This window comes from Musca domestica, unplaced genomic scaffold (genome assembly GCF_030504385.1).
Source record: "Musca domestica strain aabys unplaced genomic scaffold, Musca_domestica.polishedcontigs.V.1.1 8, whole genome shotgun sequence".
Classification (NCBI taxonomy): domain Eukaryota; kingdom Metazoa; phylum Arthropoda; class Insecta; order Diptera; family Muscidae; genus Musca; species Musca domestica.
The window spans coordinates 9,540,927-9,557,522 of NW_026712409.1; the positions used below are offsets into that span (position 1 = coordinate 9,540,927).

Genomic DNA, 16,596 nt, shown 5'->3' on the forward strand with positions numbered 1-16,596 from the left:
GGAGCATCTAATTTGATACTTTTTCCTAACCTGTGGAATGTCTACTATCTAAGGACGGTCTTTGGAAAACTCCCTATATATGGTCGTTCGGCGGTAGTCTACCATACAGAAAAAAATTCAGAAGACCTTTGAAGGGACTTTTATCAAAATTTTTTACCCCATAGACAAGATATTTATTAACATTGCACAAATAATTCCCATAAATACTGAATGTCAATTGAGTGATAAAATTAATCCAATACTTTATGATTTCATTTGATGTTTCATTTATAAATTATTACTCTATTCTATAATTTCGCAAAACAATCTCAAGAATTAATATGACAAGAAAGAAAAAAAACAATAACTAATGATTAATAACTTATTGCAGTTCATTGGTAATTGCTGAGATGTCGTATTGTCGCGTGACGATAATTCGGCTTAAGGCACTTTGTCATCATTAATGGTGATTTCTTTGTTTGTTTGTGTGTGTGTGTGAGTGCTTTGCCTCCGATCTCGGCTTATGGACAGCAGACACAAATAATTCGCTTAATCACAGGGAATTTAAGGCAATCCCTCAATGGGAACACTGCGGAATTAAATTCGATTACCAGTTGGTGTTTACACAGAACAAAGCAAATACTGTTGCTATTAAATAGTAGCAGCAACAACAACAACACCGTGGCCAAGAGTATAATTTATTAACGAAAGGTTATTTCACTTGGCAAACAGACAAAGGCATATATGAAGATATATGTAAACACACACTCACACACACACATACATATGTATATAAATACTTGTATATTATATTGGACCCTGGCAACACAGGGATATTTGCTGCTGTTCTCATTACTCTGCTTTCTGCATAAATACCCCTTAGAGACAAATAAATTTATGAGAGGAACCAACAGACGTGTGTGTGTGTGCGTGCGTATGTATAACAGCAGCAAAAAAATAACAAAGTCCGCTATTTTCATGGTATATGCCAAATCAAATGGCCACACGCACCAACACACACTCAACACTCATCAAGTTGTAGGGCAATTTGTGTAGATGGGTTCCGCTCATTTACCACTTCCTTTGATGTTTATCTACACGTTTTGTTATGCCATACAGAGGAATTTTACAGGACTGTTGCATGGCCATAAAATAAACTTGTTGTAGAGCATTCCAAGAAAGACAGCTGTACGGATTTGTATGAATAATCCTTTTGGAAAAAGGTGGTTTAGGGAGTATCCTATACTGCCCCAAATAGAGAAGAGAGAAGGTAATTTTCTATAGCTGCTGGAATCAGAAACCTTATTTATATTCTTAGAAATCGGATGCAACAATCAGAGGTCCTGTACAGAATATAACTGTTTCTTTGGAAATAGGCATTTACCAAAAAGACCCAGAATTTTATAAAAGGCTCCAATCTACTGAAAACATTTGACTATTTTTAACAGCTTTACCTAAAATTCGACATAGCGTATACAAATATATACGCCAGCAGCATATCCCTTAATCTACAAACTAAGAACGTTGTAAAAATTGATCATTTTTATACCTTCCACCATAAATACTGTGGAGGATATATTAAGTTCGTCATTCCGTTTGTAGCTCATTGAAATAATCATTTTAGACCTATATATATTCTTGATCAGAACAGTGTTGGCTTCTTAGTTCGGGATACCATAATATTTTGTTGTTGTAAAATGGTCAGGCTCAATCTATTTATTGTTGTTTTTATAAAACAACGTTTCTTTATTAGTTGAGAATGATGGTAATGTTTACCAGGGGGTAAGGCAGGGAATACCTGGGTTTCGGAAAAAGCCAACAATCCCCATCAGCTCCCTCGTTTTTTTTTTTTTTTTTTTTGTCTGGGACACTCTCCTTAGAAGTTAAATTCTAAGACAATTTAGCCCTGATCGTCCGCACGTCCGTCAGTTGTAATCATGCTAGAGTAAAAACGAATTAAGATAGGAAGCTGAAATTTTGCACAGATCAGTCTTTTGTGTGCAGGCAGGTCAAGTACGAAGATGGGCTATATAGGTCCACGATAACGCATAGCCCCAATATTACGGTACCCCCCCGATATTCGGTAGTTTGATTTTAGACGCATTTTTCCAATGAAATTGTCTGAAATCTTACACAAAGAGACTGAAAGAAAATTGTTTATATAGATCTACGATATCGTATAGCCACCATATAACGATGCCCCCCATATTCGGTATTTTTAAGATTTAAACCACATTTTTCCACAGAACTGTCCGAATATAAACAGAAGGAGTTTCTTTTGAGTACATAACCCCTGGACGAGAATTATTTACTTAGGTTCACAATATCGTATAGCCCCCCATACAACGGTACCCCCGATATTCGGTATTTTGATGCTTGTAGCCAAATTTGTCAAAGTCCAAAGCCAAATTGTCTGAAAGTCCACAACAGGTCTTCCTTCTAAGTACTTTACCCCCTGGAAATTTTTTTCAATAGAACTGTCTTTATATTTGGCTGGAAAACCCCAAGTAGCTATCGTAAGAGCACTCCAGCATTTAAATGTGAAAAAATCTTTTGTGTCTCGTACCATTGCTCGTTACCGTGATAGTGGTAGTAGTGTAGCCCGACGTCAAGGAAGTTTACGGATGAAAACAGCAACATCAGCAGAAATGGTTCGAAAAAATAAAGAAGCGACTTTGTTGAAACACGCGTCGCAGTGACCGAAAAATGGCTCGTGAGCTGAACATATCGCAATATTCCATTTGGCAAATATTTAAAGATGAGCTCGGGGTAAAGCCATTGAAATTCCAAAAAGTGCAAGAACTTACACCGCAACAGAAAGAAAATAGACTCAAAAGAGCTAAAGAGTTGCTTCGCTTGACCGAAAGTGGTGAACTGCCGAATTTGTTTTTTTCCGATGAGAAAACATTCGTTGTCTAGCAGTTTGTAAACCAAAACAAACAAAATGATCGTGTTTACTTGCCAAAGAGGTCAGCTGAAAATGTACACCTTCGGATGGCCACCAGAACTTAAGCGCCGGCAAAGGTGATGGTGTGGGCCGCCATAACAGTCGATGGTCGCTCTCCGCTCGTATTAATCGACCATGGCATCAGAATAAATGCCGAATGTTATCACGAAAATATTCTGGAGGGTGTATTAAAGCCTTAGGCACGCAAACATGTTTGGCTGCAGAACTTGGACATTTCAACAGGATTCAGCACCATCGCACTCACCACGCGCCACCCAAGAATGGTTACAAAATGAGGTTCCTTGCTTCATTTCCAGTTCACAATGGCCACCAAAATCTCCGGATACCAATCCGTTGACCTATGTGTCTGGAGTATTTTAGAAAGCAAGGTTGACACTAAAAAATACAAAAGTGTCGATCATCTCAAGCAAGCGCTTCCCCGGGAATGGGCCAAAATACCGCAGAGCAACATTCGGCCAGCGTGTGACTGTTTTATTGGCTGTTTGAAGGCGATAATTCGTGCCAAAGGTGACCAATTCGAACAAATCTAAACTTATTCTCAAATTTGATGCTATTTCCGACATTTTTTGCTTTCACTCAATTAAATTAAAAAAAAAAAATTGAAAATTATGACGTTTGACTTTGTTGCAGTTTTCTTTTTATCTCATCCTGCATGTGGTACTTCAAGTACATTTGTATATTTGTTTTAGGTCTTATTTATTAAATTATGACATATCTCATACAAAGTGAAGGAAGTAACCAATATAGTCCAAACCTGGCACGTCGCAATATTTATATGATATTTATTAAGGCCCGATACGAAATGGACACTATTGGCCCATTACTTCGATACCTACTCGATAGAGAGTCAATAATTTAAATAATCATAACAGAAGTCAAAACGTATTTAAATTATCGAACATTGGCTGAAAGTATGCATTTGTCGGCAAAACCGGCTGATACTTTTTTATTCCATTTTTTGTTTTATTTTATTTTATTTTTATTTATTATTTATTTATTTATTTTTTTATTTATTTATTTTTATTTATTTATTTTTTTTTTTTGAGAAGACATGTCCCTAAAACATTTTCTTCCAAATATGATTTTTAATTTGCTATTTCGGATTCGTGACAGACCATAAACTATACTAGGTATTAAAAAAAAACTAGGTATTTTAAATGATTACCAAGTAGTCCTAATAAAGGGTACGAAAAGTTCGGAATTGTCCAACACCTTTTAACTTGTTTCCTTAAGGTGAAAGCACATAAAAGGCTTTTTAACTGGCTTAATTCATCGGCTGGCTTTTTGGGAAAAGAACAAAGAAGCCTAGGGCCGAAATCGAACTAAGTCAAAATAAAACTCCTTTATTCCTCTACGAAGAAGTCAGGCGATGACTTTAGCCAGTCAAAGAAGCCTTTAATGTACTCTCGCCCTTAGAATGTTATTTGTTATTAAAATATTTGTAATATAATGAACATAAAATTGTATTCGGGGTACTTCGGTAAGAAATTGAACAAAATCAAATAATACCAAGGTGGGTAGGCCTTTAAAATGCAGTTGAACTCTTTAAGTGAATTGAAGAGCATTGAAGAATTTAACACATCCTAAAGAATGTCGTAACAAAATATCACATTGCCCTTCTCATTTTAAAGATTTGTGTAAATAAGTGAACCAAGTATACCAAATATAATAGAAATCGTGTAAAATATGTATAATAAGTAACTAAAATTTTACGTAAAACCAAACTATGAAACAAAACAACTGAAACTCCACGTCCCCGCCCCTCGAGAAAAAATATAACTACATGTTGTGCATTTCTTTGGGCCCAGAAGTTCCACAGTTCTCTCGCACGCACTACAAATCCAATGGATAATCTATTATGTAATATGGCGGGTAGTAGTCGTTACTCGTCCTACAACTGTCTAACATCGTGGGATTCTTATGACAAAATACCAAGGTAAGTGGTGGCTGGATATTTTCCATTCTATTTTTCCTTAGCAGTTCAAGCTGTTGGTCATTGACTTGCCTGCTTGGCTTTCATAATTTCCTTTTTATTGGTTTTTTGTGCGGTTTTTCTTTCTGTCTTCCTCAAGTCATTGTCCAGCAGCAAGAAACATTGTGTTTGCTGTTCGCAGGCAAACAAAAAAAAAAACAGAAGTAAACCATGAAAAAGAAAAGAGGACAAAGATCCTTTGGTTCATTAGCAGGACTTCTAAGCTTTCTGATGTTCATAGTTTATCCCAATGATTGGCACGTTGGCTGCTACCACTGCCACTGCTACTGATGTTGCTTGCCCTCGAAGTCATTGCACCCCCGGGGTACATCAACATTTTTTTTTCGATTTTTGTTTTCAAAGCCACGAACTCTGAGCTGTCAGTTGTGAAGAAATAAATTTCATTCGACAGTTTCATAACAAACTTGTCTATTTTGATTCATGGGTGCATTCGCATTCGATGTCTTTCTGTCTGTCTTTCCGTCTGAACTTAAGGCACTCCAGAGCAAAGATGATGCTGTTCCTTTCATAAAATCATAAATGTTGTTCCTTTGTTGTTGGCATCAACCATGAAACGCTGGCTGCAATTTACGGAGCCAAAAGTTTAATCAACAAATTTCAGTTTGCTATCCATTGTCGCCCATAACCTCCCAGGGGAGGAGAATCCAATCAGCAAGAAATTAAGCAGCCATTGATAGACAGTTTGAATTACAGACACACATACATACAAGAAGCTGCGAAGTGTAGTCACTGAACTTGTAAAGAAGTTACACTCCTCTCTGTCTCTCTCTCTCTCTCTCTTCCAGCAGCGTAACAATATTTTGATTATTTTCAAAAGCGAAATTTTATAGAAAATTTATTCAAAACCCCGTTACTCCTGTCTCCATCCTTCCCCACCCCAAAAAAAAAAATATATATGCGGCATGGATAAAAATATACATTTTGTTATAATTGAATTTGCCAAAGTTAAGTGGTTCCCATAAAAGTTTATGCTAGCCAGCAAGCTTCTGGTGCACGCGAATGACGTACATTCACATTGCTTCTCTGTGTAGGGGTTAACGTTTTTTTTTTTTCTCTTGTAATTTTCATCATTAACCACATAGAAGTGGAATAAATTGAAATGTTTTTTTTTTTCATTTTTGATTTTGCTTTAGAAGAAAAAATTGTGAAAAATTTAAATGTGATTATACATGCTGACGTGGGTCATGGTGACGTATGCGAAACGTAATTTAATGGGAGTTGCTCATACGCCACCGAAGGCGTAGATTTAATTCAAAGAACGTTTTCCAGCAAACATAATTTCAGATGTGGAGGACATTTCGAGAGACATATAAGACATTTTCTTGAACAGAAAAATGTAAGTTAATCCTCTTTGCATAGAAAACAAAGAATATACGTAGAAAAAAGAAAAGCACCCGGTTGCCTTTTACGGAGACATGCAAATGGATTTCTGAGGAATAAGGACAAGGGTCCTCTCTTTCGCAATATTATACGATTCTCAAAAAAAGAAAAACAAATTGTCTTCTATGATGGTGGGTATTCTCATGGAAGAAAAACTGAAGACGACCAGATTGTCTTTTACGAATGAATAGAAGATTGTCTTCGGTAAAGAAGGAGGTTTTTATAATGGAGTTTATAAAGGTTTATCCAATTTATCTATAAAAAAAAAACTAGTAAAATAGTATCAGTCCGTTTTGCCGACAGACGTATACCCCCAGCATTGAGTTATGAACGTGACAGATTTGGATTATATCAACTACTTCTTGTACTTTATATGAGATATGTACACATTTTCGGAAAATGGAAATATGCGACAGGTAACAGATATAGCGGACCGAAGTATTTCATTTTCATACTTCATCTAATACAGATAAAATATATTGGTATGTGCAAAATTTGAAGGAAATCGAACATTCGTATCCAATTTTATGCGAAATCATAAATTCCGACAAATTACATATTCATATCAGTATACTGGTTAAGAGAAATATTTAGATATTGCAAGTTGTAAAGAATCGCCGACTTGTTTCGCAAGTTATGACAGTTACAAGTTGGCAGATCTATATCATCTTCACAACAGATTTTGTTTTAGAAATAATGTTTGTATGTGAGAAATTTGAGGAGATGGGTGGATTCATTTGGATGTTTTTTTTTTTTCGAATTCCTTGAGCGTTTTGTTTTTAAAAATTTTGAACCCTATGTAGGGAGGTACCAGAAAAAATGGTGCGATCTTTACCATATTTTTAACAGATTTTGTGTTGATGAAAATATTGAAAAGCTCCAAGTCTGAATAGAATCAGATGTTAATTTTGCGTTTTATGAAATTTATGGATACTAAAATTTTGGGGGAGGTACCACAAGGTGGGGGAGGTACCACAAGGAGTGGACCGATATATCCCATCTTCACACCAGATCTTGAGTTAGTAGAAATAATGGGACGTGTGTAATATGAAGAGAACCGTATTTTTATTTCGGGTTCTTTGCTCGTTTTGATTATTCAAAACATAGGTACTATGTGTGGGAGGTACCAGAACGAATGGTCCGATCTCTACCATCTTTATAAAAGATCTTGCGTTTATGAAAATATTGAGATGTGCCAAGTCTGAATGGAATCGGATGTTTATTTTGTGTTTTAAGGGCTTAATGGATATTCCAAATTTCGATCTTTTGTGGGGGAGGTACTTGATGGAGTGGACCGATATTATCCATCTTTGCACTTGACCTAGAACTGACGTAAATATCAGGATTTGCAAAGTTGGAACTAAATCGGATTATCGATTCTCTCTCTGTGCAGAAAATATATAAATATTTTTTTTTTTTTTTTTTTTTGAAAATTTCGATCATTTGTGTGGAATGTGCCAGAAGGAGTGGACCGATATATTCCATCTTAACACCAGACCTTGGGTTAATATAAATTTTTGGGATGTGTGAAATTTGAAGACAATCGGACTTTTAAATCGCATTTTATAAGAGTTATAATTATTCAAAATTTTGACCATTTGTGGGGGAGGTACTTGATGGAGTGGACCGATATTGTCCATTTTCACACTTGAACTAGCACTGACGCAAATATGAAGATTTGCAAAGTTGGATCAAAATCGGATTATCTTTTCTCTTTCTGTGCAAAAAATATTTTTTTTGAAAATTTCGACTTTTTGTGGTGGAAGTACTTGGTCCAAAGAGAACTATGGTCTAAAACCGTTATTTCGATTAGGCACGTTTTGATGTATCAAATGATATATACCCTCCGTAACCATATGGCTGAGGGTATAAAAACTAAGAGATCTACTATGAAAACAACTTCTGCTGCTTTTAGCAGATTATTCTAATGGAAGAGAAAAAGTAAAGATTGTCTTCTGGTGTTATTCTACAGCAAAAGAAGACACGAGTTTTTTACTTCTATAGACAAACACTAGATGAAGGCCAGGTGATCTTCTAAAAAGAAGAAATGACACATTTTTGTGGTAGAAACCTGGGTGATCTTCTACGGGAAAAATCCGAGCTCTAAAGCTCGATAGTGGAACAGTTGTTCCTCTACAGAAAATAACCACGTACTACGGCACAGAAAAAACTCAGATGGTCTTCTGCGGAAGAACGATAGTTGCATATTAAAAAACGAGGGGAAAATGGTATTTTAAGAAAGAAAATGTCATGGTCTTCCTTGGAAAAAGGCTTTAGTATAAAATACGTTGGAACTTCTCTACAGTGGGAACTCGAAGAATGACAAATGCAGTTTTTAAGGTTAAGAAGAATTTTAAAATCTACAAAAGGAAACTAGACGTCATCTTTCTGTGAAAAAACGACACACAGATTTTCACGAAAAAAGAAATTATCACAGTTCTCTTAAAAAAAATTGGTCCTCTACAAAAGAAACTCAGATGTTCTTTTAAGGACGAACGGCAGTTGAGTTTTTAAGGACGAGGGAAAAATTTTACTTTACGACCTCTCCAAAATTTCATGGAAAATGCAGGTGTTTATCTTCAACTACAAATAACCAAGTAGTCCTCTGCAGAAGGATCCCAAATGGTTTTCTAAGGAAAAATGACAAATGAATTTTCAAAGACGAGGAGAGAGTATGATCCAATGGATTTTCATGGAGAAACCCCAGATTGCAGAAAATGTCATAATCTTCTTCAACAAAAAACTGGTCCTCTACAAAAAAAAAAAAAAAAAAAAAAAAAAAAAAACTTAGATATTCTTCTTAGAACGAACTACAGATTTTTTCTAAGGACGAGGGCAAAGTTTTACTTAACGAAAGAAAATAGTCATCTAAAGAATGATTCCAGAGAGAAAAAAATTAAAACCAAGGTGGTCCCCTACAAAAGAAACTCAATGAAAAACCAGTAAAGAAAGTCTTAAAGTCGGGCGGGGCCAACTTTATGATACCCTACACCACTTTGCTAATTTAGTAGAGCTGCGCATAACAATTAAAAGTTTTTATGGGAGAATTCATGCATACACGCTATGAAAATTATAATTATTTAAAGTTCAAAGGACTAAATATGCTAAGGCATTTGTATCTTTTAACTTCGGACTTGTATTGCCCATTTGGTGCACAATTAATTTGAAATCGGATAAAAATATACATGGGAGCTATATCCAAATCGGAACCGATCTCGATAAAATTTGGCAAAGATATTTCTGAGCTGTATTTGATATATTTCCCTGAATATCGTTGTTACGGAGTGCATATTACGGCTGTGGGTAACAAATATGACAAATCGGATGAACAATATATATGGGAGCTATAGCTACATCTGAACCGATCTTCACTAAATTTGACATACTAGCTTCTATACTCAATTCGGTCGTAACTGCCAAATTTCTTTCAATTGGGGCAAATATAAGACGTTTGGTGCACAATCCAAGATAAATCGGACGAAGTTATATATGGGAGCTATATCCAAATCTGAACCGATCTCAATAAAATTTAGCAAATTTATTTCTGAGCTGAATTTGCTATATTTCCCCAAATATTGTTGTTACAGAGTGCATATTACGGCTGCGGAGGACAAAAGTAACAAATCGGATGAATAATATATATGGGAGGTATAGCTAAATCTGAACCGATTTCGATCAAATTTGGCAAACTTATTTTCAGGCGTAATTTGGTTGTATGTGCAAAATTCCATACTATTCGGGCTGATATTACACGATTGGTGCACAATAAAACGCAGATCGGACGAAGATATATATGGGAGCTATATCTAAATTTTGACCGATTATCTCCAATTTCAATAGGCTTCGTCCTTGGGCCAAACAAATGATCTGTGCAAAATTTCATATGGATAGGGAAATAAATGCGAACTGTACTTTGTTTACAAAAATACATGGACAGACGGAAAAATGTTCATGGAAGAATACGGAATTATGTTCTGTGGAAGATGGTGAATACACGAAAACCAAATAGTCTTATATGGTGGTAGTTTCCGTGAGATGAATGAGGAAAAAACGAAAAGAGACCAGATATTTTTTTTTGAAAAATCCCCAACTGTTTTTATAGAGGTAGATCAAATAGCATTCTACAGAAGTAGTCTGAATGGAGAAAATCATAATGGTCATCTATGGTAGAAGTAGAACTTATTTCTTTGATAGAAGATCAGGTGATGAAAGGGGTCGAGGTGGCCTGCAATCTTCTACAGAAGAAGACTTGATTGATTGTCTCCTAAGAAGAGCAGGTAAATTTTCATGATGATTTTCTACCTTAGAAAGAAGAAGAAGAAGAAGAAGGTCATATGATCTTCCACAGGAGAAATCAGCTGTACAGAAAGCTAATGATTCTCTTAGGCAAAAGACTATATACTTTGAAAAAATGAAACATGGTCAAGCACTTTTACAATTTAGGTAATATGGATCCAAATTCCGCTAGAGGTCTCAGATGATGTTAAGACTCTACTTCAAGATGTTTTATATTTTGGGGTTTAACCCTCTTTGTTAACTGATTTGGACGAGTTTGTCATTAAGGGTTCCCAGTATTGAAAAACCCAGACCGGACTACATACTTTTTATCTGAAAAATTTAATGTATACGTCAAGAAGTGGGTAAAATTCTTGAGATGGCACCCCACACCACTAAAAATCATATACCATATATAACAAAATAAGTATACGCTGCAGGCCAAGCCCTCAACTACCAAAACTTTGGGTGAAACTAAGGTATAGTGGCTTGACGAACAATACAGAACCATTAATTTTGGTACCCCCACTAAGAAATTCCAAATTTTGAAATATGTCCATGGGTGTGCACGATTTTCTCAAAATGTTGGGAAGTCGTTATGTTTCAGATAATTTTATTTTTGTATTTCAATTAAATCAAATTATTAACAATCAAATTCTTCTACTGCGAGATCTTTTCCATTTCATTTTTTCTTCTCATCCTTTTTTTCCCCCTCCTTCCCCTCACTCTTCTTACCCTTATCCTCCTCCTGCTCCGGCTTTCCGGCATATTTCTCCACCGTCTCTTGTAAGTGTTCGGCATTACTACTCGAAAACTGCTGCAATAGCTTCTTATTTTGCATTATCAAAAATGTGGGCATAGCCGTGACATTATGTTCAATGGCCAAATCTTCGAATTCATCGACATCGATTTTAACAATCAACAACTTATCGCGATACAAATTGGCCATATCCACCAATTTTGTGGTCAATATACGGCATGGGCCACACCAAGGGGCGAAAAATTCAAACATTATCAAACGTTCGCCGGCCTCTTTGATGATATTTTCAAAATCATCTTTGCTATCGATCGTGAGGAGGTTTTTATCTTTGGGCAGGGAGAAGGGTTTTGCTGGCGCAGCTTCCTTGGGGTCATTGGGTTTGTTCGGTGGTGTTACCAGAGGTTTGGAGGAGGTTTTGTTGTTTCTTCCATTCGTGGCGGCTTTTGAAGAGGACATTTTGTTGGAATTTAGCTGATAATAGATTTTTTTTATTTGGTTAAAATTCGGAAATTTTAAAAATCAATTTTTTGTAAATGAATTTATATTGAATTTGAATGACACATTCGAAACAATAAACAAAGGAGTGAGTTTACGAAATAGTACCCTATGAATAACTTACAATGTTGTTATAAGCCAGCACCACTTTTTCTTGAAGTGAATGTATATTTTAAGAAAATCCTCCAAGATGTAGGACCGAAATCTACCAAGAAATTATATATAACAATTCATTAAAATCTTAGAATAACCACATTAAATTCAGAATATTTAATTTACAAAAAAAAAAAAAAAAAAAACAAAAACTCAAAAGATTATTGCCGCTTATATCTTATTAAATATGCCATGGTCGGAGCTGTTGTTGAAATGCCATATTTTTGATATTCTCACTAGGATGAAGGGTAAATGGGATTCTACTGTGAGCATCGAAAATGTTTCTATAGCGAATATATTTCTCTCGCAATGCCATCAAATGAAAATTGTTATGGAAAAGAGGCAAAGAAAAACGCAATGTTTTCGAATTTCGAGGAGAACAATTATAGCTCTCTATTGGCTTCCGTTGGTTAAAACGATCGCTTTCCAAGAGCAACAGTTCTCGGTGATTCTTAGTTAACAACTGATTTTATGGAAGGAGAAGACAATGCAAATAGGCAGATAGAGAAAGAGAGAGAGAGAAAGAGAGGGAGCATAAAACGTACTGAGTTAAGGTTCAATTAGACCTGTGCCATAGCCTTAATAATATAAAATAGCTTTTCAAACCAATCTTATCTGGTATTATCTAAAAGATTATGACATACCATAACGCCATAGCCATAACCATTACAGTTGAATTTTAATTTTCTGTCGTAACCATAAAAACGAACTGATTGTTATTTAATTGTTATTATCCCCTCAGCCATATGGCTATGGAAGGTAAATATCATTTGATGAGGCCAATACGTTCCTCATCGAAATAACGGCTTTAGACCCTAGGACCAAATTCATACCAGGATATTTGGAGTCGATTTAGGGAAGTCCGTCCGTCTCTCTGTCTGGCTGACTTGTGCTACGGGAGTGTCTGATTTGGTCCAAGCTTGCTACATCATAACATTATTAAATTAGATCGAGTTCGATCGAGATGTACCAAGCTTGATACATCATAATATTATTATCACACTTAGATCGAGTTCGGAGATTAGGAATATTTGTCCAGTGCTTCTGATACATCCTTCACAAAAGGTCGAAATTTTCAAAAAAATATTTTAGTGCACAGAAGGGGATAATCCGACTTTGCTCCAACTATACGAAAATGGACAATATCGGTCTACTCCATCAAGTACCTCCCCCACATAGGGTCAAATTTTGAATAATTACAACTCTTATAAAATGTGATGTAAGGGTCCGATTGTCTTCAAATTTCACACATCCCAATATTTATTTTAACCCAAGATCTAGTGTGAAGATCGATTAAATCAGTCATCTACTTCTGGTACCTCTCTCACCAAAGGTCAACATTTTTTTCAGAAATTATTTTTTAACATTGAAGAAAAAAGGATCATCCACTTTTGTTCAAATTTTTAAATCCTAATTTTTTTGTAAGTGGTAGGTCAGGTGCGATAATGGACAATATCGACCCACTCCAACCCAAAATTAAAAAAAAGTAAAAATCCTATAAAATCTGAAATAAGGGTCCGATTCTTTTCAAATTTCACATAACCTAACACAAGATTTGGTGTGAAGATGTGATATATCGGTTCACTCCTTCTGGTACCTCCCCCAGAAAGGGGTCAACTTTTTGTATGACTATAAAGTTCATTAAACGCGGAATGAGCAGCCGATTATTTTCAAACTTGACACATCCCAAAATTTTTTCCAACACATATTCAGGTGAGAAGATGGAATATATCAGAGCACACCTTCTGGAACCTCCCCCAGAAAGGCATCGAATTTTTGAATAATCATATCTCTCACAAAATGCAAAATAAGCATCAGATTCTGAGATATGTCAGGATATATCACTCCTTCTATGAAGCTCATGCAACGTGAAATGAGCAGCCGATTATTTTCTAACTTGGGACATCCCAAAATTTTTTCCAACACATAGTCAGGTGTGAAGATGGAATATATCAGAGCACACGTTCTGGAACCTCCCCCACAAAGGCATCGAATTTTTGAATAATCATATCTCTCGCAAAATGGGAAATAAGCATCCGATTCTCTTCAAATTTCTTACATCCCAACATTTCTACTAACACAAAATATGTTGCGAAGATGGGATTTATCGGTTCACACCTTCTGCTATCTCTCCCAAAAGGGGTCAAATTTTTGCATGAGTATGAAGCTCATGCATCGCGAAATGAGCAGCCGATATTTTCAAAATTGGCACATCCCAATAATTTTTTCAACACATAAACAGGTGTGAAAATGGAATATGTCGGAACACCTTTTTTGGTACCTCCCCAACAAAGGGTCACAATTTTGAATACTTATATCTCTAATAAAATGCAAAATACGCATCACATATGTTCAATTTTCACATTTGCCAATATTTCTGTCAACACAAAAACCGGTGTGAAGATCGATTATGTCGGTCCACTTCTTCTGGTATCTCCCCCACAAAGGTCCAAATTTTGAATATTCACGAAGCTCATAAAACCCGACTCCATTCAAATTCGATACATCTCAATATTTCCATCGGCACAGTATCAGTTATAAAGATGGGAGAGATTGGACCATTTCTTCTGGTACCACCCCCGCAAAGGGTCAACATTTAGAGTAACCACTACGATTATAACATCAGTTCTTTCCTACTCCCTCTGTTACCTCCCCCACAAAGGGTAACAATTTTAAATAACCATGAAGCTCATAAATTGCAAAATTAACCTTGGATTCCTTTCAGACTTAGTACATCTCAATATTTCCATCTACACAAAATCTGTTATAAATAGGTAGAGATCGGACCATTTCTTCTGGTGCCTCCCCAAAATAGTCTTCAAGATTGAAAAAAAAAAACAAAACGCTCAAAGAAACCGAAATAAGCACCCAGCTCTCTTCAAATTTCACACAAAAAAACACAAGATCTGTTGTGAAGATTAAATATATCTGCGAACAACCCCTTCTGGTATCTCACCAACAAAGGGTCATAATTTTTAAAACATTTATTTGCCATACCTTGCGAAGCAAATTAGCGATTCTTTAGAATTTGCTATATCTAAATATCTCTCTTTACGATTTCGCATAAAATATGATATAAGTGTTCGATTTTATTGTAATTTTTGCCCATGCCAATCTTTTTATCTGTATTATCTGAAGTATGAACACATCAAACCCCTGGTGAAATCTTTATTACATTAACATGATATTCTATTCCCTCGACCACTAGGCATTCATTTTCCTCACCAAATGTTATCAATAACCCCAAAATAAACTTACATTTCTAATTTGTATTTATGGCAAATGTAATTTATGCCAATTTCCCTCGATCCATTTATCATCGACCGTATTACAAACAGTGCACATAAATATTTACAAATTTCCTTCATTTCCTCCCCCCATTTGTAATGGACTATCCACAATAATCTATTGCTCACCCGACATTTTAATAAATTTTAAATTAGCTAAGTACCACAAAACTATGTCTATTCCAATGAAAACTCTCACACAGACACACACAAAGCAACTCACAACAATGGCAATAACATCATCAACATAAACGTTTAACAAATTGCACTCATTTCTCTTCTGAAGGGCTCTCTGTGGATCTGAACTCCTGCCATTCATAGAACTTGTGTTAAATATGATTGTGAGACGGTTCTTCGTGTAGCTCTTCTTGGTCGTTGTCTTAGAGATTTCTATGCACTTGAAATTTATTGCCTTTTAACATTTTGAGCATTATGTTAATCGTTTGTCTGTGTAAACACACTCACTCATACACATACACATGTGATTATGGTAACAACAAATAAACAAACAAATATATGCAGAGTAAATGAAGTAGAGAGACATAGAAGCACACACACATCTTCATGATTTCCTTTGAGTGCAGATGATGGTAGTAGCATCAACATCAAATATTAGGTTGAATGGGAGACAATTAGTTCGGAAGGTTTTCGTCATGAAAGACTTTTTTAAAGGTTGTCTTCATGGTCTTCTTCAAAGAAGACCATTTGAAAGGTCGTCTTTAGGGAAGATCATTTGAAGATGTTCTTTACAAGAGTCCATCTGAAAATATGATTTACAAAATTTCTTTTTTCGTTCGCTATTTACAAAAGATATTTTGAAGAGTCCTCCTTCAGCAGGCCTCTCCATGGAAGACCTTGGGCCCATTTAAGAAGGCATTCTTCATTGAGGTTCCTCTCCAAAGAAGATTTTTTTTAAATTCTTCTCCATGAAGGCTGCATTGAAAAAGGTTTTTCATTCCTCTTTGGCTGTCTTCTCAATAAACTCCTTAAGTGTCCTTTTCGAATATCCCCACCATAGATATCCTTTCCAAGATTTTTACCACATATTCTTCAAAGCCGTCCTTTGAAATGGATTTTTCTGGGGAAAATCATTTGAAAAATCTTCTCCATGAAAGAAACTTTAAAAGGTCTTCCGTTGAGTTGTGCCAAACTAGTTCAGAACTCAGTACATTAGTTCCCAAAGTGTATGAGTGTTTCATGTCATATATTTTATATCACTCATACGCAGAGTTATCATACAAACGACCGGAATCAATAGAACTCTATAAGAAACAAGTTCGTCAAGTCTACTCCATACAAGACCCTT

The 16,596-nt window shown here is 35.7% G+C and overlaps 2 protein-coding genes across 2 annotated transcripts in view; one reads left to right on the forward strand and one right to left on the reverse strand.

The window, feature by feature from the left end:
* The window catches only part of LOC101895809 (potassium channel subfamily T member 2), a 241,293-nt gene that overhangs the window by 110,641 nt on the left and 114,056 nt on the right, over positions 1-16,596 (forward strand). The gene's annotated exons all lie outside the window — the stretch shown is intronic.
* LOC109613238 (thioredoxin-2-like) lies at positions 11,192-11,913 on the reverse strand. The gene has a single exon (XM_020037886.2). The coding sequence runs from the start codon at positions 11,809-11,811 to the stop codon at positions 11,278-11,280; it is 534 nt and encodes a 177-aa protein (XP_019893445.1). The 5' UTR covers positions 11,812-11,913; the 3' UTR covers positions 11,192-11,277.